We start from the raw sequence: 22,741 nt of genomic DNA, 5'->3' as shown, positions 1-22,741 counted from the left end.
CCATCTACATTGTAATTTTAAAGAGTTATCATCAGACTTTCAGGCCCCTCAATAGCTAGCTTGATAACTTGCTAGTCAGAAGTATGATTATGTTATTAAAGTGTTTTCTAAGTGTTTAAAAAGTTCAGGATATTGAATGCACTAAATTATTATCTAGTTTTAAGAAATCACTCAACTTTACCACAACCACTGTACTCTATTTTCTATTTTATGTAATAAATTGTGGCAATGCCATTTGGATATGGGTAATTTTGATCTGTGGCTGTTTTGTGTCTCACCATTATGCCTTAGTTGTTTGTTTTTTTTTTTTAATTCCATTTGTTCTTTCATTCTGCTTTCTATGCCTTCTATTTTAAACATTATTTTACGAACTATATAAAACAGTATTTCCAAACCTTAAAATAATATTCCTTTTGTTTACTGTGTGTACCAACTCCCTGTTAAGTGGTTTGATTTCCTAAGATGGTTTTTAAGTACATTTTCAGTAGGGGTTATTTCCTAAGAAATATTTTTAAAAGAGGTTTATATAATGCTTGCTTATGTTAGCTTGTGGTTTAGTTTTAATAATTTCTTATCTTGAGATGATGCACAAAACATACAACATAAATTCATACCCCATACCCATGCATAGTGAAGATGTGGGACACTGATTTTATTTTAGAGGTAACTTTTTTAGTGACTTTTTAGAAAACCTTACCTAAGGCCTAACATATATTGCTAAGGTTCTTGGCAAGGTCAAAGGAAAGAATTTTGCAATTATCTTTTCAGTGACAAACTCTTTGAAGTTCCTGACCACATAACAGAGGCTTAATTCCAGCTTCACTATATCTTTCAGACCTGAAGCCATGTATCTAATCTTATAGCAATTTCTATAATGCCAGCTACCAGGCCTTGGGCCATTTTTTAAAGGTATATTTCACACAAGGTAAAATCCAACAATCTCAAGTATACAATTTGATGGTTTAAACAAATGTTTACAACCACATAATCTTCCATCAAGATATAGAACCTATCATTTCAGCAAGTTATTTTACCCTCTTCAAGTCAATATCACTCTCACCTCACCCAGAGGCAATCAAGTTATGATACTGTTATCACTCTACAGTATATTACTTTGCCTAATCTTAAACTAAATGAAATCATACAGTATGTTTTCTTTCATGTCTGGCTTTTTTGCTCAATTTATTTTTTGTGACTCATTCATTACAAGTATCAGTGGTTTGTTCCTTTTTATTGCTGAATAATGTTACTCAGTAGGGATATATGACGTCTTGCCATTCATATAAATGGAATCATAAAATATGTGGCTTTTTGTGGCTGACTTCTTTCACTTAGCAAAATGCTTTCAAGGTTCATCCATGTTATAACAAGTACTAATATTTCATTCCTTTATAAGGCAGAATAACATTTCATTGTAAGTATATAACACATTTTGTTTATTCATTCACCACTTAATAGGAATTTGAGTTGTTGCCACCCTTTGGCTATTATGAACATGTTGCTAAGAACATCATGTATAAGTTTTTGTTTGAACGTGTTTTATATTTTTTTGATAGACTGGAAGTGCTAGGTAAATTCTAACTATGAGGCTGTTTTATAAAGTGGCTGCATCATTTTACATTTCTACCAGTAATATATAAAGTAATATATAAAGTTTCCAAATTCACCACATCCTTACCAACATTTGTTATTGTCTTTTTTGTTGTAGCCATCCTATTAGATGTGAAGTGGTATCTCACCATGGTTTAAATTTGCATTTCTCTAATAAATGATGTCAAGCATTTTTTCATGTTTATTGACTATTTGCAGATCTTCTATGGAAAAATGTCTTTTCAGATCCTTTTTAATTGGGTTATTAGTTTATTACTGAATTGTAAGAATTCTGTGTATATTCTAGATACCAGTTAACAGATACATGATTTACAAATCCTTTCTATCATTCGTGGGTTGTCATCTCATTTTCTTAATAGTGTCCTTTGAGGCACAAAAGTCTTTAATTTTGATGAAGTTAATTTATCCATTTTTACTTTGGTTGTTTATGCTTTAGGTGTCATGTTGAAGAATTACTGATTAATCCAAATTAGGAAATGTGAGTCTTCCAATTTTGTTCTTCCTACATTTCTGGATTCTATACATATCAATTTTAGGATTAACTTGTCCATTTCTGCATACAGGTAGCTGATGTTATGACAATGAAGTATTGCCATCTTACCTATTTTAAGCCTTCCAATGCACAAAAATAGAATCTTTCCATTTATTTGGGTATTCTTTTAAGTTTTTCAACTTAAAATATGAATTACAATTCTTTAATTAAATTTATTTTTAAAGATTTTATACTTATTTGTGCTCTTCTAATTGGAGCACCAACTTAATTTCATTTTCAGGTTGTGCATTGCTAGCATGCTAAGTACAACTGATTTTCCACATTGACTCTGTATCCTGCAACCCTGATGGCCTCATTTATTAGCTCTAACAGTTTTTTGGTGGATTCCTAAGGGTATTCTATACACAATATGTCATCTGCAAACAAAATGGTTTCTTCCTTTTCCTATGTGAATTCTTTTATTTCTTTTTCATGCCTAGCTAATCAGAACCTCCAAGACAATGTTGAATAGAAGCAGTGAGAGCAAACGTCTTTGTCTTGTTTCTGATCTTAGGAGAAAAGCATTTACTCATTCACCATCAAGTATGATGTAATGCTTTGGGTTTAACGTAGATCCCCTTATCTGGCTGAAGAAGTCCCCTTCTATTCCTTCTTTGTTCAATGTTTTTAATAATGAAAAGTACAAAAATGTGTTGGCTTTTGTTAAGTGCTTTCTCTGTATCTACTGAGGTAATGGTGTGATTTCTGTCTTTTATTCTGTTAATGTGGTGTACTACATTGATTTAATTTTTGTAAGTTAAAACAACCTTGCATTCATGGGTAAATTCCACCATGTCATGGTGTATAACGTATAACACTTTTTACATATTGCTGGATTCAGTATGCAAGGATTTTGTTGAGGAATTTGGGTTTGTGGTTTTCATTTTTGTGATTTCTTGTTTGGTATCCGGGTACTACTGGCTACACACAATCAGAATAAAAGTATTTCCTCATATTCCATTTTTTTTTGGATGAGTTTATAAAAAAACTGGTGTGAATTCTTCTTTAAGAATTTGATAAAATTCATCAGTGAAGTCACTGTCCCCTGGCTTTGCTTTGTGGGGAGCTTTTAATACTCTCTATCTTTGAACAGTTTAATTATATTTATATCTAAATCTGAATCTCTTTGAATTCACCCTTCTGGTAGTTTGTAGAGCTTTTTGAGCTTCTTGGATTTGTAGATTAATATTCTCATCAAATATGACAAGTTTGGGCCATTATTTCCTTTTTCCTTTTCTTTTTTTTGGGGGGGGCATTATTTCTTAAAATAAATATCCTTGCTACCCAATTTTCTCCTTTCCTTCTGGACTCCCTAAAGTCAGTATGCTTTATTGATTTCCCACAGGTCTAGAAGCTCTGTTCATTTTTCTGCATTCTTTTTGTTTCTGTTTCTTAGATCTGATAATCTCAACTGATCTGTCTTCAAGTTCACCAATTCTGACTTCTGCCTATTCAATTATGGGGCTGAATTCTAGTGAATTTTTCATGTCAGTCATTGTATTTTTTTCCCACTTCAAAATTTATATATAAATTAACACTCTCTATTTGGTGAGACATTGTTCTCATAGTTTCCTTTAGTTCTTTAGCTGTGGTTGCCTTAGGTCTCTGAACTTATTTAAAATAGCTTAATGACTGTACTAAGTTCAATGTCTGACTTTCCTCAGAGACAGTTTCTATTGATTCCTTTTTCCTCTGTATGAGTAATATTTTCCTGTTTCTTTACATGTCTCATTATTTTGTGCAGAAAACCACACATTTTAAATAATATAACATGACAACTCTGGAAATCAGATTCTCTTTTCTCTCCAGATATATTGTTGTTGCTGTTTCTTGTAGTTGTTGCTATTTGTTTAGGACTTCCTGAACTGATTTTGTAAAGTTTGTATTCTTTGTCACATGTGACCACAGAAATCTCTGCTCAGTTAGCTTAGTGGTCAGCTAATGATTGTGGATGGATATCTGAATATTCCTGAAACCAATAAATCTCCCATTCTTTGTCAAGTGTCACTGTGTATGTGTTGGGACACACCTTCAACACTCAGCTAAGTGGCAGTTTACAACTCTGCATTGTCTTTCACCTCTTGCTTACCAAGTAGCTGAAGGTTATCCGGAGATGAGTGATCATTATCTTCTTAGGTCTTTCCTGAGTGAGTATGTCCATAGCCCTGGGCATGTACACAGCCTTATGCATATTAATGGTTATCCAGATTCCCATAAATATTTGGGAACTTTTCAAAGCCATTATGGATACTTCATTCTCTAGCTTTTCCTTTTATGCACTTTGGTCAGCTTTTGCCCCAACTATTATCTACCGCATCAGGCAGTTTTAATATTCAACAATTCCTTTTGATTGTTTTTGGACATCAACCCTAGGTTAAAGGCTAAGCACTGGGCAAGCACTAAGGCAAGCATTTGCAAGAGGGGTCTTCCAGGGAACCATTTGATAGACTAAAAAATGAAAATTCTCTGAGGATGGGGCTTTGAAGGAGCTCTAATACTCTTCTACTTCCCCTAGTGACTATCACACTGCTGATTTTCACTGTGCTTCAACCTGTGGATTTCAGTGTAGCTAGGGAGGGAGGGATGCGAATATTGCAAATCAATACACTACAAAGTACACTGTCTTTACCAATATTCAGCCTTTTTTCATTGTACAAACACTTCCCAAATTACTGCAAGCCTTTGATGAATTTCCTGAGTTCTGACCAAGTTATGCTGACACTTTTTGCAAGTGTTTTTGTCACTTTTATGGAAAGAATTTTCAGAGGTCCTTACTCTATCATTTCACTGACATTCAAAATAAAATCCTTACCCTTTAACCACCACACTATAGTATCTGATACAGAAGTGATTTATAAATAATGACCAGGGTTGTGTTTGTTAACATCCACTTAACTGTATTAAATATTGGGCTGAATTGTGGACAGAGCACTACGTAGACATATAAGACTCCTGGTGATAATCCAAATCAGTTTCAGTACCAGGTCAATTCTGAAAATACGTGGTCATTGAAACCCTTTTCCCACTTGCAGAAACAAATGGGAGCACATTAGAGTCACAGAGTCCACTGAGTGGGGTGGGGAAGAGGAACAGGTTAAGTGGGAATCATTAAAGCTCTCTATCTGCAGACACTATATGAATGGTTTAGCTTCTCTACTGATAAATGAAAAAACTGAATGGCCCTTTGAACTCTCTTGTTCTTGCTTCTTATCCCAATGCCACAATTGAACGCTCCATCTCTATCTAGTCTTTTTGGAATGATTAAAATTCCTCTTTGTATACATAGATGGTAACTCCAAAAGAAGTAAATAGAGCATTACTGCACTCACATCTACATACTGTATAATTCAGGGTCAAGTGATCATCTCCCCTATATGTGCTCTCATCCAGGCTCTTTCTTATTCAGGAATAGTAAATCAGAAGCAAGGTAGATGATAGCACTGGAATATCTGTTCCTCAATATCTCACTGCTGACGAGATTAATCATTACCATTTCTCATTCCATCTCCCAGCAGGGCCAACATGTGGCTTCACTCAGACTGCTTACTTATATGATGCCACAAAGAACATGTTATGGTTTCCTGATCACCAAAATATACACTCCACAATTTTAACAAATTTACTCTTTAAAAGAATAAACTGAATTAATTTTGATTTAAGGGACTTAAAATAGTACTGTGTCCTTTAATTTGAAAGTCCACAAAAAATAACAGTTAGAAGTTTTTAATTTGATCTTCTCATTTGTGCTCAGTTGGTTTAATGAAGAAAAATAATGTCAGGGAATTCTTTAAGAAAATCCAGAATTTTTTTGAGCGTCATAAGGATATTTGTTGACAATTAGCTAAGGGTCCACTGATACTCACAAAAGAAGTAATATTGCACTTCTGCAGTCTACATCTTCTTTCTTCATTAGAAGTATTATGTTTGACCCTTTATACTCATTCAAGATCTAAACTTGGTTACCTTCTGCCTTCCATACATTCTGCTTCTGCTTAAACTCCAATTCTTGTTTCACTATGTTTGTATATTATTTATAGTCATTATAAATGTTATAAATCTACTACTTAATCCATTTTCAGTTATTCTAGTAGTTTTCATTTTGCAATGCAACAATTTCTAACTTTATGGTATCTTTTTATCCCAAACCCATCAGAAAATAGTATGTGGTGAGTAGTGTGGAGGGAGCAAAAATGCTTGCTTAATGCAGGTACTGACACTAATATACTATAATACAAACAATTATTCCCTATAAAATATCTGCTCACTCATTGCCTAAAACTGCAAATAAACTACAGTTTTTTTCTTCTCTTTGATAAAGAGTAAAATTTCAAAGTTCATCCAAGGGAGACTTCTAGGGTGTTGGTAACATTCTTTTTCTTAACCTAGGTGGCAGTTACAGGGTATCTTCACTTTGTGATAATAAAAGTTTTCAAAAAGAATTTTTTGAAATTCTTTTTGAAAGCTCTATGAGGGCCAGAAAGTAAAAATAAATTAGAAAACAAGAAGAATCCAGAAATTATCAAAGTAGAGATAATACAGGCTCAGTATATTGATCATTAATTACACTGCATATCTTGTATAAATTATTATGAACATATATCCAGTTTCCATAAATAATATTTTAAATGCCAAAGGAGCATACAATATGAATAATCTTTATGGAAAAAGACATATTTAATAGTAAATAGAAGAAAAGTTTCTTCTCTTAGTTACATCTTAGCAGAATACTTACCAATTTCTAAATTTTCATCATTCATAAGAAGAACATAGCTTAATTAAAAAAAAACAACAAAAAACTTTTCCTTAAAGCTTTTTGCAAAGATACTTCTTAGAAATAACTTTGTAAAAAGCAAAGCAGGTTTAAAGTGTTACTCTAAAAAAAAAAAAAAATACAACTCTCCCTATACATAAAAGACAGTTTGCACACATTAAAATCTGAAAAACAAAAATTAAATTAGTTTTTGCCTCTCATTTTAGAAATACAACCTCCCAAATAAATGTATTCATTTGCAATATATCAAACCTGAATTTAAAGTTTTACTGCTAGTACACATGCCAAAAAGCCATATAAGTAAGTCTGAGAGCCCTGAAAGCATAGGTGTGTCCCAGTACACTTCTACTGAAGCTTCTCTGGGCAGAAATTTATTTTACACAACTACATATATATTAGAAAATCCTCACTATGCAGCTCTAGTCTAAGGCTAGAGCTACAGCAAACAACAGTATGATTTCAGTAGGTAACAAGTGCTTATGAAGATGCCCTCCCACAGAATGTGAAATGGAGTATTTTATGATTTAACAGGGAGGTACACAGAAAAAGTAAACTGCTATAACCATATTTAAATTTCAAAGTAAAATTCAATAAACTGAGTTCAGGGTAAGAGGAAAAAAAATGAACACTTTATAAATTTTGAAGGCAGTATTAACACTCCAAGAAAAACTGCTAATGATAGCAAAATCAGTCAAGAGAAAAGATGAAACTTGATTAATTACTGAAGCCAGGTTATCTCCACTATTCTATACTATCTCCATCCTAATTTTTCTGTCTCCCAATTTATACTTCCACATTAAATTGTTTCATGTCTAGTAAAAACTATGGCATGAGGAAAACAAAGAAAGGTACCAATATTAAGTTCTATATAATTAAATTATAATTATATTTCACTTTTTGCTTAAAAATCATGCCAATGTCTTACTGAGTGCCTACTAAATACCAGGCACTTTACACTAATTATTCCCATCAGTAATTATGAATAAAAACACACATATACACACGTACCATATATCTATTTAATTTGATCAGATAAAGTTCACTATAACGAATCACATCTGAAACATGTTAGGGTATGGTAAGAAAACAGAACAGAATAAAATTACATTTCTACTCATCAGAGAGGTAAAAAATTAAAAGATGAAGCATTGCAGAATACTAATACTAATAGCTTACCAGTTTTTCTCTGAATGTGTCTTTTCCCAGCTTCTCTGAACGCAACCACGGCTCTGAAAAAAGCTCGGAGAACTGCCCATCGAAAAACAGCTACAGGATCAATTCCAATCATCCCAGAGATAAATGCATTTTTGCTACTTCTCAGAAGAGCTACAATGTCAGGCCGCATATGATCTGTATTTTTTTCCCGGAAATCCTACATGAAAAAAGTACCAGTGTTATTTTTGAAAAAATTATTAAACCAAGAAGACAATAGGCAACATCTTTGAATGGTGGTGGTTGAATAAGAACTATAGAAGTCATTTCTGTACTAAGTAGCTAACTGGATCAGATATTTTCTATAAAGTTCCATCCAACACTAAAACTATTAGATTCTGTACTACTTTAAACTTAGAATAGTCCACAATTTTTTTGCAACTTGTGAAACACTGGTCAGGAAGAGTTTCTCTGAAGGAGTATCACATAAAATGACAAAAGAGCTGAATAAAAAAAGGAGGTAAACATAAGGTCAGGAACAGCATTCTAAGCAAAAGGAACGCCTACTACCTATTGGACAATTTAGGAGAAAAGCAGTAAGACCAAGGGCTGGAGCATTCTGGGCAAGGGTGATTATGGTAAAAGATTAGACAAATAGGCTATGCAGACTATATAAGCCTGAGTTACGAGTTTGGATTTTATTCAAGTGTAAAAGAAAGTCACTGGAAGGGAATGACATGAGATAACTGGTTTTTTCTAAACACCAATGGCTGCTGTGAAAGGAATGAATTGTACAAAAACACAGAAAAAGGGAGACCAGCTATTGCAATATTCCAGATAACAGCTGACAGTGACTTATACCGATATGGAGAAGACTACAAAAAAGAGGTTTAGAACTAGGAAATGGGGATCAAGAGATCAGTTCTGTACAAGTTAACTTGAGATGGTGAGGATATGATAAATACAAAGTAATTTATTAAGAGGTTACTCTGTGTGCTGGTACTCTTCTAAGCATTTTACATGTACTGTTTCATTTAAGCTCATTTCATTTTAACAATCCCTTGAGGTAGATATTATTATTCCTATTTTATAGATAGGAAACTGAGTCACAGAGAGGTTAACTAACTTGGCCCCTATTACATAGTAAGTGGAAGAACAGAGGTTCAAACACATCCACTCATAAACACTATACTAAGTCTGTATACAGACATCAATTAGAAAGATAGCTTTATGTGTCTAGAGTCCTACAGATATTTCAGAAAATACATTTGCATATCATCAGCATATAGATTTTTTTTAAAGCTGATTAAGATTACCTAAGGACCATAAATACACAGTAAAAAACCCTGCCAAAGCACGGGTGTTAGAAGGGTTACAATGTACACACACACACACACACACACACACACACAATAGGTTAAAATACCCCACAGAAAGACAGGGAGGGCAAGAAGCTTATCCTCTGGAAGGTAACAAACTGTTATGTATAATCTAGACATCTGACTATAACCACACCCAGATGGAATGACTAAAACTTGGTGAGTAAATTACTCCAAGTTGGTGCAGCTTTACAAAATATCTCTACTTCAGATTCTATGAGAGGCATGACTAATATGTCATTTACTCTCACATCTACAAGGCATTTGTACTCATCCTATTACCTTTAGGGCTTTCCCTTCCTAATTCTTCTTTGTTCACCTAAGAACAGGATAAAAAGGGAAATGAGCCAGAAGTCTTGGTCCTTGGCTTGTCCCTAAATAGCCTTTGTTCAAAAGTATATACTATAAAAGTTAGTTAGACTAAGAATTTTCAAATATAAATCACCGCTACCACTAATATCTACCAAGGGCAGACAAGACATCAGGCACTAAATTAGGCACTATATATAATTAATTCAACCCTATCAATTACCCAGTTAAAGAATAAATTATAAACCACATTTCATTCACAAGTAAATGAAGAGGTACAGATGGCAAGATGGATGTCCTTTTACTTTCAACCTATGTGATAATACGGATGAATAATCACAGACACAAGTATATATACTGTATGCTTCTAGTTATCTGAAGTTTAATAATACGTAAAACTAAAGACAAAAAAAACAGGATAGTAGTTACCTGGGTGGGGAAGAATGAGCTGGGAAGGGGCATAAGAAAATTCCGTACATTTTAGATTTATATACTTTACATATCTCATTGTATGATTTTATAGCTCGAGCTTTTTTGTTTCAAACTACATTAAAAATCTTCTTAATTAAGGTATAACTGGCATAAAACATTGTATGAGGTATACAACATGCTGATAAGATATATTTATGTGTTGCAATATGACTACCACCGTAGTAGTATTAACTAACATCTCCACCAAGTCGTATAATTATCACTTCTTTTTTGTGATGAGAACATTTAAGATCTATTCTCTTAACAACTCTGAAGACTATGTCACAATCACAATGTTAACTATAATAATAAAGCTGTGTATTAAATCTCTAGAATTTATTATCTTCTAACAGCAAGTTTGAACCCTTTGCCCAGCATCTCTTCAATCCACCCACATCCTAGCCCCTGGTAACAACTATTCTACTCTCAGCTATTCTTAATTTTTGTTCTAAAATCTGTTCCTTCCTCTCTTTTTATCTGAAAAAAACAGTACCTCAAGTTCACCCATAAGCTAGTCAGAAGTCACTTACTAGAAACCATCATTAAGGTCTAATAATTACCCCTCCAAAATATATTTCATAACCGTCTAGATCTCTTCCAGCTCTACTGCCACCCCATGATTCAATTTACCTAACATTTCACCTTAACTATTTTAAAAAGTTACCTAATTTTGATCTCTCAGCTTCCACTCCCATCCTCTACTGTTCCTTCTCCTCAAAGTAATCAAAGCAATCTTTTAAAAACACAAATTACATCCTCAGCTTTAAAATCATTTCATGGCTCTCCATAATAATTTCAACAAAATCAAGCTCCTTTAACTTGCCCTAGAAGCTCTGAGGAATTAACTTGCTGTCCATTCTCTGAATTAATTTCATGCCACTATGTCCGTTGTTCACTATAATCTAATTAACACTGGCCTGTGTTATTAAGTATTAAGTTCTTTCCTATCTCATGGCCTAAAATATTCATCATTTATTTCACTGGGACATTCCAAACACCAAGCACAGGTTCTGACACATGCTGTGTTTAATAAACACTTTCTGAATAAGTGAATAAATGAATGAATGAGTAATCTTAATTTCGATTCTCACCACAAGACCCAGGAGTAAACATAATGCTCTACTAGTCTCCATGTTGTCACTGGGAAATTGTCTTACATAGCTTAAACATCAAGTGGTGGAAAGGTAAGAGCTCACCAATTACAAACAAGAAATGGACTAAATTATGAAGATTCTCTTCTGCAGTAGTTAAAAGTGTTTTAATATATTCATTGCAAACTTACAAACACCTAATAGTGCATCAAGACATGAAGCTTCTGTCAGGCCTCACAGACGCAGAGAAGAGAAAAATTCAACTATCTAGATGAACTAGTGGGTTTAAGACATACAAATGTGATCCTTTCAGATCTAAAAAACCTACTGGAATGTAGGAGGAAATCAACAGAAACATCACCTAAGACAATAATATATATATATTATAAGGTAGAATCTGAATTTTAGTGGTATCCTTATAAAATGTCTCCAACTGTTACTGATCAAGAGTCTCAACAAACTACAAGAAGAGTAGTGTGACAGGGATGGTGGTATAGTTAAGAACATACCTGTACCCTAAAGGCATATTCAATGAAAAATTTACTGACCTTTACCCCGTATTTTACTTTCCCAGCATAATGCTTTATGATGAAAGCAGGCTCCATCACAGCTGGAAATTCAATATAAGAATTCTCTTCATGCTGATGCTTAAATTTGTCTAACAATGTTTGATTTGTAGCCTGTGGAAAGCTGAATTAAAACAAAAACAAAAACACTAAAGAAAGATGTAGTAGTTAATAGTCTTTAAAAAAAAAAAAAATTATAATTACATTGCCATCTAATACACTTAGCAAATTTCAGAACTTTCACATATTATCTTATCCGATTCTCCTAACAAGCTAAAAAGTGAATACAACAACTGGTGTTCCTATTTTATAGATGAGGGATCGAAAGTCATGATTTGCACAAACTCACACTTTGAAAGTAAAACTGAGACATTAACTCAGGTCTTTAGGTATTTAGCTTAGGTTGCACTGTGCTACACTACTATAAAACCCATAGGATGATTAAAACCAAATAATATGTTGTTTGGGGACAAGAACTTCCAAAAGGGGAATGATCTCTCAATGTGGATAGGTCTTTTAAATACATTTTTTGTTTTCCTGTTTCTTCACATAAAAAATAAATAGTAATTATCTCGCCCATACCAATGACTATATATTTTTATATTACATCTATTATTATTTCAAATACATATCAATAGGATTGTACTCATTGATCAGTATTTCATATCCAGGAATCACTCAAACAATATTTATTACAAAGTAATTACATATCAGAAAATATAGAAACATAAAAGTTCAGAAGAGAAAAAAATCACTAGTCATTGGGAATAATGGACAGGTTCACACAGGATACAGGAGGCAATTATGAGCTAGATGTTAAAGATTGGGTAGGAGTTTCAAACAGAGGAAATAACACTGACAGAGAAAGGAGAGAGCAAGTATTTTTCAAAGAATATTTTCATTTTAGTAGCTGAAATGAGATATAATGTGACATGACTTTGTAAAGATGCTAAATATGAGATCTAATGTGAAAAATGATTTCAAAATTACAACAAAAATGGTTAATTATATAGGATGTACTGGAATCAGGAAGGAAAAAAGACTTTAGTGTCAGATAGCCATAGCCATAGTTAAGGTTACCAGTTCTGTCTGTGACCTTGGGCTAGGTAATCTTCTTTAAGAATTGGTCTCCTAATCCATAAGATATGAGTACAATGAGGTATCACAGTACTAGGAGAATTAAGTAACACTGGTAAAAACATGTAACAATACCTGGCATCCTCTAGGAAATTAACATTATCTACTTTTTTATGATGCCAACGCTATTTTCCTAGGCCTGCTTTTGCATTCAAATACTATCCCTTCCCCAAAATATCTCCAGCATCTATCTATATCTAGTTCTTCCTTTCCATTTCAGAACTATATAAATTCATTCTAGAATGGATTACACTTGCAATTTCAGAGAGTACAGCAACAACCTCAATAATAGTTTTAGTGATTCTAATCTTGTTTCAAGTTACCAAATCAAGACTCAAAATGAATTTTCCTATAATAATGCTTTCATCATGTGCCTTGCCTACTCAGGAGAATTTATGGATCACCAATGCACAAAAACAGAATCCTCAGATTACTATTTCTATGCATACAGGAAGTACTTCTGGAGTTTTCAAAATGCCAAAGGCTGGACCCCACCTCCTGTGATTCTACAGAATTGAAGCTAAGTGATGACACATCCTACTATTTACAAGTTCCTCATGCAATTCTTAAGAGCAGGCAAGACAGACAAAATGCTGTTCTGAACGAATGCTCTGATCTTAACTTCAGTTTGTTAAGATGCAGATTCTGATTTAAGAAGTCTGGGGTAAAAGTCTGAGATTCTGCATTTCTAACAAGCTTCAAGGTACTGCCAGTGCTGCTGTCGGTAGATCACACTTTGTCAGTAGATCACACTTTGAGTACTATAGGAAAGGCTGAGAACACTCCTAACATCCTAATTATACCTAACTTTGTTTATACTATTCCTCCTTTCTAAATTCCACACTGCATCCTTTATAACTTAGCTTAAATAACTTGCCTAAGGTCAAACAGCCAATAGATAGAGAGACAAGATTAAATAAAACTTCTGACTTCAAATCCATGCAGCTAAAGTACTACAAACACACTGAATGAACACAGTTGAGGATTTATTTCATGTTACATATTCCCTATATGACAAAATATTTTTAGAGAAAAAAATTCAGTCTAAATCATTTCCCAAATAGCTCTTCTTAAATGTGACTAATTTATTTCCAACCCCACTTTAAAGGTACATGGCAGAGGGAAAATATTTCATGCTTTGTATCTTCTAGGATGTTAATACAGGGAAGAGGCAAGAGAATTAAAATGTTAATCAAGCCACAATCAGAGACTGCAATATGCTGATCAGCCCTGCAGCCAGGCCAGAAGGACACCTTCAGAACAAAGGAAGAGTTCTGCTGGATTACTAACAATCCATTCTCCACACCTGTGAAGGGGAAACAGGCACCAAGAATCACTCTCTATGGCTAAACCATGGGGAACCTATGGATTAAGGCTGGGAACTTCCAGCAGGACTTTCACTCTCTATATTCTTCTTACCTTTGTTACATACCCTTCCCCTTCCTCACTGTATGCCCATATCAAAGGAAATAGGTTAACAAAGTCTTTTAAACAATAACTCACAGTTAACAAAGTCTTTTAAACAATAACTCACAGGAACTAAAGAATGATATATAAACTGAATTCCCTGAACACTTTTCCAAGCCTCTCTTGGTCCCTCTCACTCTCTGTCTCTGAGTGGAGACCACACTGTCTCTGCAGTGTTACCCCCTTTTCTAATAAACTTTCCTTTGACTCTAACTTTGGCATGTGTGTTGAATTTTCTTCACTCTTTGCGAAAGGACTCTCTTCTTGGTATAGGGCTTGGTCTCCCCATCCCTTGGGGAAATTTGCCCTGTCCTGCATCGATGTTAAAGCATAGAGACAAAGGTGGTCCATTAATAAGGGAAGTAATAACAACAGAACGAACTCGTAAAGTGAGGATTGTTAAAAATTTTTATGGAGGCTTAAATATAGAAGCATAATAAAAGGAATGATTATCAAGGTTATTCAGTCCAGTCTCCTACCTACAATAATACCCTGACAGATGATGAAAATAATTACTATAATGAGAAATTTTATTATTTTATGAAGCAGCTGCTAATCAGCTACAATGATTTGAAAGTTCTTCTCTATACTGAATCAAAATCTATCTCCCTGTAATTTCTGGCCATGTAGCTTAACCCCACAAGCTTTTGTGAGTAATAGCAAAGAGGTGACATTCTCTTCATTGGGCAATATGTATATAGATATGACGTAGCAACTGTCCAGGGAAACACAGTCTTTGTATAATAAGGTGTGCACTCAATGAAATCTTGCTTAAAAAATGACAGGCCAGACAAGATCTCTTTGCTCTACACGTTTGTTTGATCGCAAGGGCTGTTCACAACCACTTTAAGATATATAGCAGATAATATTATCATTTGTTATCATCATTTCCTTTTCGCATGCCAGAAGACTGAAGACCAAGGATATTAAGAGATTTGCCAAAGATTGTTAATAGAGATGGGATACAATCCTGAAATTCTAACTACTGTGGCAGGCTAACCCTGTCTGACTACTTCCTGCTCAAACGAGTTAGTTCCTAAATGCACGCCCCCCACACTTCCCAGGACTCTCCAGCTGACTCGGCAGTCAGAAAACCCGCTTAAACAGATTAAGCCGGTTTCCTTACAATTTGGCAGCCAATCACTGTTCTCCTTATGGTCTCCTTCCTTATATGGAATATCTATAGCTGTGTAGGAATGAACAAGTACAAGACTGCCCACCATGTTACAATCAGGGCTCAGTCTTTGGATAAGAATCCACTGAGCTGGTGCCCACATCAATAAACGCTGCTTCCTGCTTATAGCCTCATTGTCCCGTCTGTTCATGAATCCTACAACACTATAACCAAAATATTATCGGGAAGCAATGTGAAAGCACGAGCCAATTAAGTCAGAAATACCTGGAGGGTATGAATCTTAAGTCCATCATTTACTACCTACATGACCCATTTCTCCAACTGCTTAAACTTTTTTGTTCTTTTTGTTACCTCAAACAAAAAGGATTACTTATCATTTCAATAACAACCACGATGGTTCTCAACACTGAATATCAAAACTACCTATGAAGTTTTCCAAAATAAAATACACTAGAGGTAAGGCATGCCAGCAGAGTTAAGAACCACTAACTTTACAATTTGAGATAATGTGTGTTTCAGGGCACACAGGTAAAAACAAGAAACTTTTACACAACTTTGGCTATAAATTAAAATGTTATCTTCATTTTAATTCAATTAGAGCAATGTAAATAGACTAGTGATAGAGTGGGTAGATATAACTGTTAGCAGTCTCCAATATATTTTGCACTCTGCCATATATATAATGCTACAATTCTATATAGTAATTCTATGTGCTTATGGCATTTAAGAGGGTGACATATAACTTACCATAGAAACCAAGATAATCTTAGAATAAAAGTGGGCATCTTTAACATTTAAAATGAATAGTGATAAATGCTAGATTGTCCCATACAAACATGATGTATGAACATCCTATCTGAAATAGTAAATCTCCAGCATTTTATATCCTAATTTAATGGGTATAATATTAAGCTAGGAGTCAGGTGATCTAATCCAATTTCTAAATATTCTACTAAAGAGTCATAGAAAACCTGCATACTCTCCATCACTTCAGTTTCTCCAATTCTAGATTTGCCATCTCTTAGGATAATTTAACTATAAATAATACTTCATAAAGCACTGAGAACACTCTGGAGGATGCTATATGAAGCATTATTTCTGAAGCTTATAGATAAGTATGGTATACTAAACAGTGTTAACAAGGAATGGTAAATACTTGGCATATGTTGCCATTTACCACCTGCACATCTGTGGCAGAATCACTAATCTATTATGATATCCTTTTCTGCTAAACATGAAAACAGCAAACACATCTCACATATAAAACTCAATTCAAGAAGACAGGAACACACAACAAAATTAATTAATGCCAACAAACTGAACATCAAAGTAACTGTTGAAAAAATGTGGAAAAACTTTTTAAAAATTAACTCAATAGTGAAGTCCATCCAATTTTCCTAGAAACACACAAACACACGGAAAAATGCATACAAGGGAAACTTTGGCTCTTTATTTGATAATGTAAGAAGAAAGCTTAGGATTTAAGAGACATGAAAGGTCCAAACGGCCATAAACAAAATTAAAAAGAATCATACTCACTTGCTTTCTTCATCTAAAAGATGGAGCAGTCCTGTTGGTTTTTTGCTAATAAGATTTATGCAACAGGTATTATCAATATAATCTATATTGTGCCAGCTGATACCTTCAGTTCTATATTCCTCCTAGGAAATAACAAATTAACAATTTATTCATCAAAGATTGAAAAACTTTTACCAGGCTTAAAAGAATAGCCTCAATCTTTCTCTTTGAAATCACTAATCTACACAATGGAAGAATGTGTAATTTCAGTTGTATAAAATTTTGATCTGTGTATATCTGTTTTCTTTAAAAAGTATATGGAACCAAATTTTTTGGTTAGAATCCTATTTGTCATACCACTCAGATAAAAATTTAGGACTGGACTTTTTTTAACCACATTATCTGATAACTGCGCTAAGGAAAAATATAAAATGAAGAAGCCTAATTTCTCTCACATGACTCTAATTCATCAAAAATTACCAAGTATTTGTTTTATCATCAACAATAAATTTAATAAAACAATGTCTGGGGAAAGTGGAAAACCATCACCTCTAGTTATCACTGATATTAATCAGATGGAATTCATACACACTTAATTTTAGCAAAATAAAATTCTTAGAATTTTTTTTTTAAGGTTTCAAATTCCAGGATTCAAAAACTCAAAGCTCAGGCCTTGAGCAACTATTCAGAAGCCATTATTCCTTATTATTTCTCTGTACTGCATCCCTGTGATGCTTTTACTTTTAGACTGTTTTTCAGAAAAAAAAATGCCCATGAGAATCTAAAGATGTTTCTACACTGCAGTGATATTTAAGGCACCAAGTAAATATCCTGTTCACCTGATGGTTTAAGTACTGATAACACTTGCACACTTCTCTGCAAATGCGGTAGTTTTGCGAAACAGTGATTTTGTAATTTTATCATTTTTTCTGTATTATCATCATCCTGAAAAGAAAATCAACCCTAATATAAACTACGGTTATTTTAATTGGGAAAGGTAAATGCTTGTTTCTTTCAATTAAGAATTTCACAAGTAAGTAATTGCTATATAAATGTCAACTTGAAGTGGTGCTAAGAAAGTTCTTTTTTTACCTGTTTCCTCTTTTTCACTGCATGGGTAACAAATGTACTAGATATTACGAGCATACGGATTTTTATAGACATTACAAGCACTCCAAAATCCTTCTTCATCCCTACTTCTCAGTGACAGTTCAGACTCTCATGCCCAAAAAAACTATTATCCTAACTTTTGATACCATTGACAAGATTCACCTGTTAAAAAATATTATATAAATAGAATCACACAATACATATTGTTTTTGCCTGGCCTTTTTTTACTTGACGTTACATTTCAGAAACACATCCATGTTGTAGGGATCATAACTGCTGTAGGGCAGAGGATGTGGACCACCACGTTTGCTCATTTATGCATTATCTATGGCTGTCTTCTCAATATAACAGCAAAGTGGAGACCACCTGGCCCAAAAAACCCAAGACTTATTTAGCTGGTCCTTTACAGAAAAAATATGCCAAAATCTTCTAGAGTATTAGTTATCAAACTTTAATGTTCAACAGAATCACATGGAGGGCTCGTTAAAACACAGACTTCTGGCCCCATGCCCAGAATTTCTGAATAAGTAGGTATAGGGTGGGGTCTAATACCTGTATTTCTAACAAGCTCCTCAGTGATGCTGATGCTATCAGTTGGGGTACGGGAAGAAGAAAACTTTGAGAATCAATGCCGTATTTACATACAATTTATTCATCCTTGTTCTACTGATACATATTACAGTTTTCCCCAATTTTTGGTCACTAAAAATGATGCCATTATGAACATTTCTGTACAAAACTTCTGGTGTGCATTTATATACATTTTGAGAGTGAAAACACAGGCTTATAAATTACATATGTATAACCTGAGCAGATACTGCCAAATAACTTTCTAAAGTGGTTGTACCAATTTATGCACCCACCACCAGAGTATGGGACTTTCCATGCACAATTTCTCTTTAACACTTGTATTATTAGTCTTTTTCATTTTAGTCATTCCAGTGAATGCCTAGGGATATATCACTGTGGTTTTAATTTGAATTTACCTGATGACTAATATGTAAAAAATCTTTTCTATGTTCACTGCCCATTTCGATGTCTTCACATGCCTTGCACTGTTCTCAATCTGAGGAGGAAAACATTCAGTCTGCTTCAATTAACTATGATATTATCAATAAGTTTTTTGCAAATGCCTTTTAACAGGAAGTTCCCTTCTATACCTAGTTTGCTAAGGGTTTTTTTTTTAACATGAATAGATATGTAATTTTATCAAATGCTTTTTATACTTCTATTGAGACCACCATGAGGTTGTTTTCCTTCTTTCCTTTGTTAATAGATGAAATAAACTAACTGATGATCAGATATTAAAAGACATCAGGAAAGAACTCCACTTGGTTCTGATATATTATCCTTTTACATATCTTGCTGAATTTGGTTTGCTAATATCCACTTAAAATTTTTGAATCTGAGTGAAACGGACTTTAATTTCCATTTCTAATATCCTTGACAGATTTGGGTATCAACGTTATCCTGGCTCCCTAAAATGTGTTGAGAATTGTCCCTTTTTTCCTATTTCACATAAGAATTTATGTCAAACTGATATTGTTTCTTCTTTCAATGTTGGTAGAATTCACCAGTGGAGCCATCTTGGTTTACAATGTTCTTTTTGGAAAGGTTTTTAATTATATATTCAATTCTTTAATAGTTATAGATTCAGATATTCTATTTCTTATAGGTCAGTTTTGAAAAGGTTTCTGTCATATTATTTGATAAATCTACTTAAAAACATAAAGTTGTTTTAACAATCAGGGTCTCAGCCTAAAAGCCCATGAAGATTGATTGCCAGGGGGTGGCCCTTTGCTCTTGAATTTGGAAAACATCCTGTTCAGCTTCACAGATTCTCAAACCTGACTCTTTCAGAGAATCAGCATCCCTCTTAACAAAATAGAAAAGTGTTTCTACGAACAAAGCAGTCCCCAAATGCTGAGCTCATCTCCCTGGGTTTTCTTCTTACATATCTAAGCCCTATAAAACTTTATTTATTGGAAAGTACTCCAGCGCCTTCAAATATGTTTTGTTCAGTTTTTTCACGTGTTCTTCAAGGCCAGTTTCCTACTCTGACATCTCCATAAGTGGCATAGACAAAAGAAAAACTCACTACATTATGAACTCCTCAAAAAAGATCCCTGCACTCTAAATATTCTCTCTTCAGTGCCTAGCACAGTGCCTGAAACACAATTATTCATTTTACTTATGATTCAATGACCTGAAGGATAATTCTGAGCAAGTAAAGGAAATAATAAGACAGCAGTATTACAAATGACAACAGGAAATATATTTTCAAATCACAGAAACATTTTGTCTGTCCCTTACTCTACATTATCACTACTAAAACCTTGATTCAGCATTCAGAATCACTCACCCACACTACTTCAACTGGCTCGTAGACTGTCCTTCCCTCCATTTCACCTCTCATCAGTCTATCTTCCACAGTTCCAATTCAAATCCTCAGTTAAATATATTTCAAATGCCTCCTCATTCTCTAAAAGAAAATTTCTAATCTCTGCATAAGATAGAAGACCCACAACTATCTGACCCTGACTATTTCATCAAACTTATCTTTCTTTCTGCCTACTTCCTTATGTCCCATATTTAACTATAGTAAACTATTTTCAGTTCATTACAGTGCTGTGCCATTTTATGCCTCATAGTTTTAAGAATATTGTTACCTTTTGTAAAATACCTTTTCCCCATTGACAATTTGGTGAGCTCATCCTTCCATTCAAAACTATATTCCAGAATCACCCCCTGGGAAATCTTTGCAGCCTTTCGGGAAGTTCTAATCAACATCATCCTTTATATCACTACTTTACCTTATATCTGATTATAGCACCCATCATCCTGTGAGGCATTTATTGCACCCTATGTGCCTACGTACTACTTTTGGACAAAATTTAGAGGTAAACTTCAGTAATGAAGGTTTTCAAGATGTTTCCTCCCAAAGAAACTTTGATACCTTTCTATATCTTCTTCAAAAAGTTTTACCTACTTACCTGATTTTGTATTCAACTGAACTTAACAAATAGTCACTGGGTACCCATCTCATATTAGGCACCACTGATACACAAGTAAATAAAACACTTAAAATTTAAATGCCTTAAATCTATTATTCTCAGCAGATTCATTTGATGTAAAAAACAATGAGGGAGAGAGAGGAAAAATAAAATAGATGGTATGACAAAGAGTGTAAGGTTTCTTAACTTTCCAGAAATTACAGAAAAGAATACTGAGACTTGAAAGAAAAAAAGATATGCCTTAGAGTCTAAGAGTCTAAAATTACACCAGATTGCCCCAAATTATGATATTCAGCACAGCAAATCAATGAGAATCACTTCCCCGCCCCCCATAGCTTTGAACACACTGTCCATGAACTATAAGGTTTTACTTGTATAGATGTTTTTAGGTAAAGCATTTCTTGTGGCTCCTTCATGTCTAATCTAGACTTCTAGAAAAGATATGAATAATTTCAGTTCACAATAACAATACATTTCTTCTTCAAAAGCAATTTAACCAGTCTTCTACTTAATGATACACAAAGAAAGTGATGCTTTGCTTTGTAAAATACAGAACGGAGTCAACAAAATGTCTTTTCTTGTCCCTGTAACACATACACCTATTTTCAAGCGATAAAAACACTAATTAAGCATAATCTAGTTAAAAGCTCACTGGACTACATTAGGAGGCCAATGTCAGCTCAGCTTTTGGTTAAAAACAAGAATTATGGAACCAGAGTGTTACAATCTGAATACTGGCTTTAGGCATCATCTGTAAAACTAGAATAAAAATAATATTACCTGCCTAATAAATAGTAGGTACTACATAATGTTAGCTAATTAATAAATGATACTATCTTTAAACAGCTCTGTCAAAGAGTCTAGCTAAAAGGTTATGTGTTCATCAAGATGGCCAGATACAATGCTGCTTGTGCTACTGTTAATCAGTCCTTATAACCCTTTAAGCAAAATAGAGGTGAGATACTTCAAGCTAGGACAGAGGGCAACAAGCCTCAATGATAGGAAAGATCTTTTTTTCCTGTTTTGTAGACCTCTCGCGGTCTTTTGTTCATTTCTTCACCATTTCCCTGGAATCGAATGTGAATCCTGTTTCTGCTTATGTCCTCATACACAAACTGAAATACCAGGCTACAATCTCAACTTGTTACTGACTTCAAACTTGGCTTGGAGAAAGACTTCATATTTTCTTGGGCCTGCATTTAACCTAAGAATTCTCATGGAAACTGATGGCTCACTCTTCCTACACTAAAATAATTTTAGCCTCTCCCAAGAAATATCTAGTTATTTTGGTCTCTCAACACTGTCCTGTTTCCTGGTATACATACTCTGAATTGATCTGAGATTCTATTAATAAGCTCTTCTATCCCATTCTGGAACTAAGAACCCAAAGCAATCAAACAGGCATACTTAGCATTATACACAGTGACCAAGCCCATATCAGCAATTAAAAATCAACAACACTAACAGAAACCCAAAAC

At 34.0% G+C, this 22,741-nt stretch overlaps 1 protein-coding gene across 10 annotated transcripts in view; it reads right to left on the bottom strand.

Moving 5' to 3' along the window:
- Nucleotides 1-22,741, bottom strand: part of MYO9A (myosin IXA) — a 239,386-nt gene that overhangs the window by 133,129 nt on the left and 83,516 nt on the right. For all 10 annotated transcript variants that reach the window (XM_025040332.1, XM_025040333.1, XM_025040331.1 and 7 more), the window contains 3 exons: nt 17,161-17,282; nt 11,865-12,006; nt 8,091-8,286 (listed from right to left, as the gene is read on the bottom strand). In XM_025040332.1, the coding sequence (XP_024896100.1) occupies nt 8,091-8,286; nt 11,865-12,006; nt 17,161-17,282 (460 nt within the window). The remainder of the gene's footprint in view (nt 1-8,090; nt 8,287-11,864; nt 12,007-17,160; nt 17,283-22,741) is intronic.

Source organism: Pteropus alecto, unplaced genomic scaffold, assembly GCF_000325575.1.
Source record: "Pteropus alecto unplaced genomic scaffold, ASM32557v1 scaffold38, whole genome shotgun sequence".
NCBI classification, from domain to species: Eukaryota; Metazoa; Chordata; class Mammalia; order Chiroptera; family Pteropodidae; genus Pteropus; species Pteropus alecto.
This window is presented reverse-complemented; position numbering and strand designations above follow the sequence as displayed.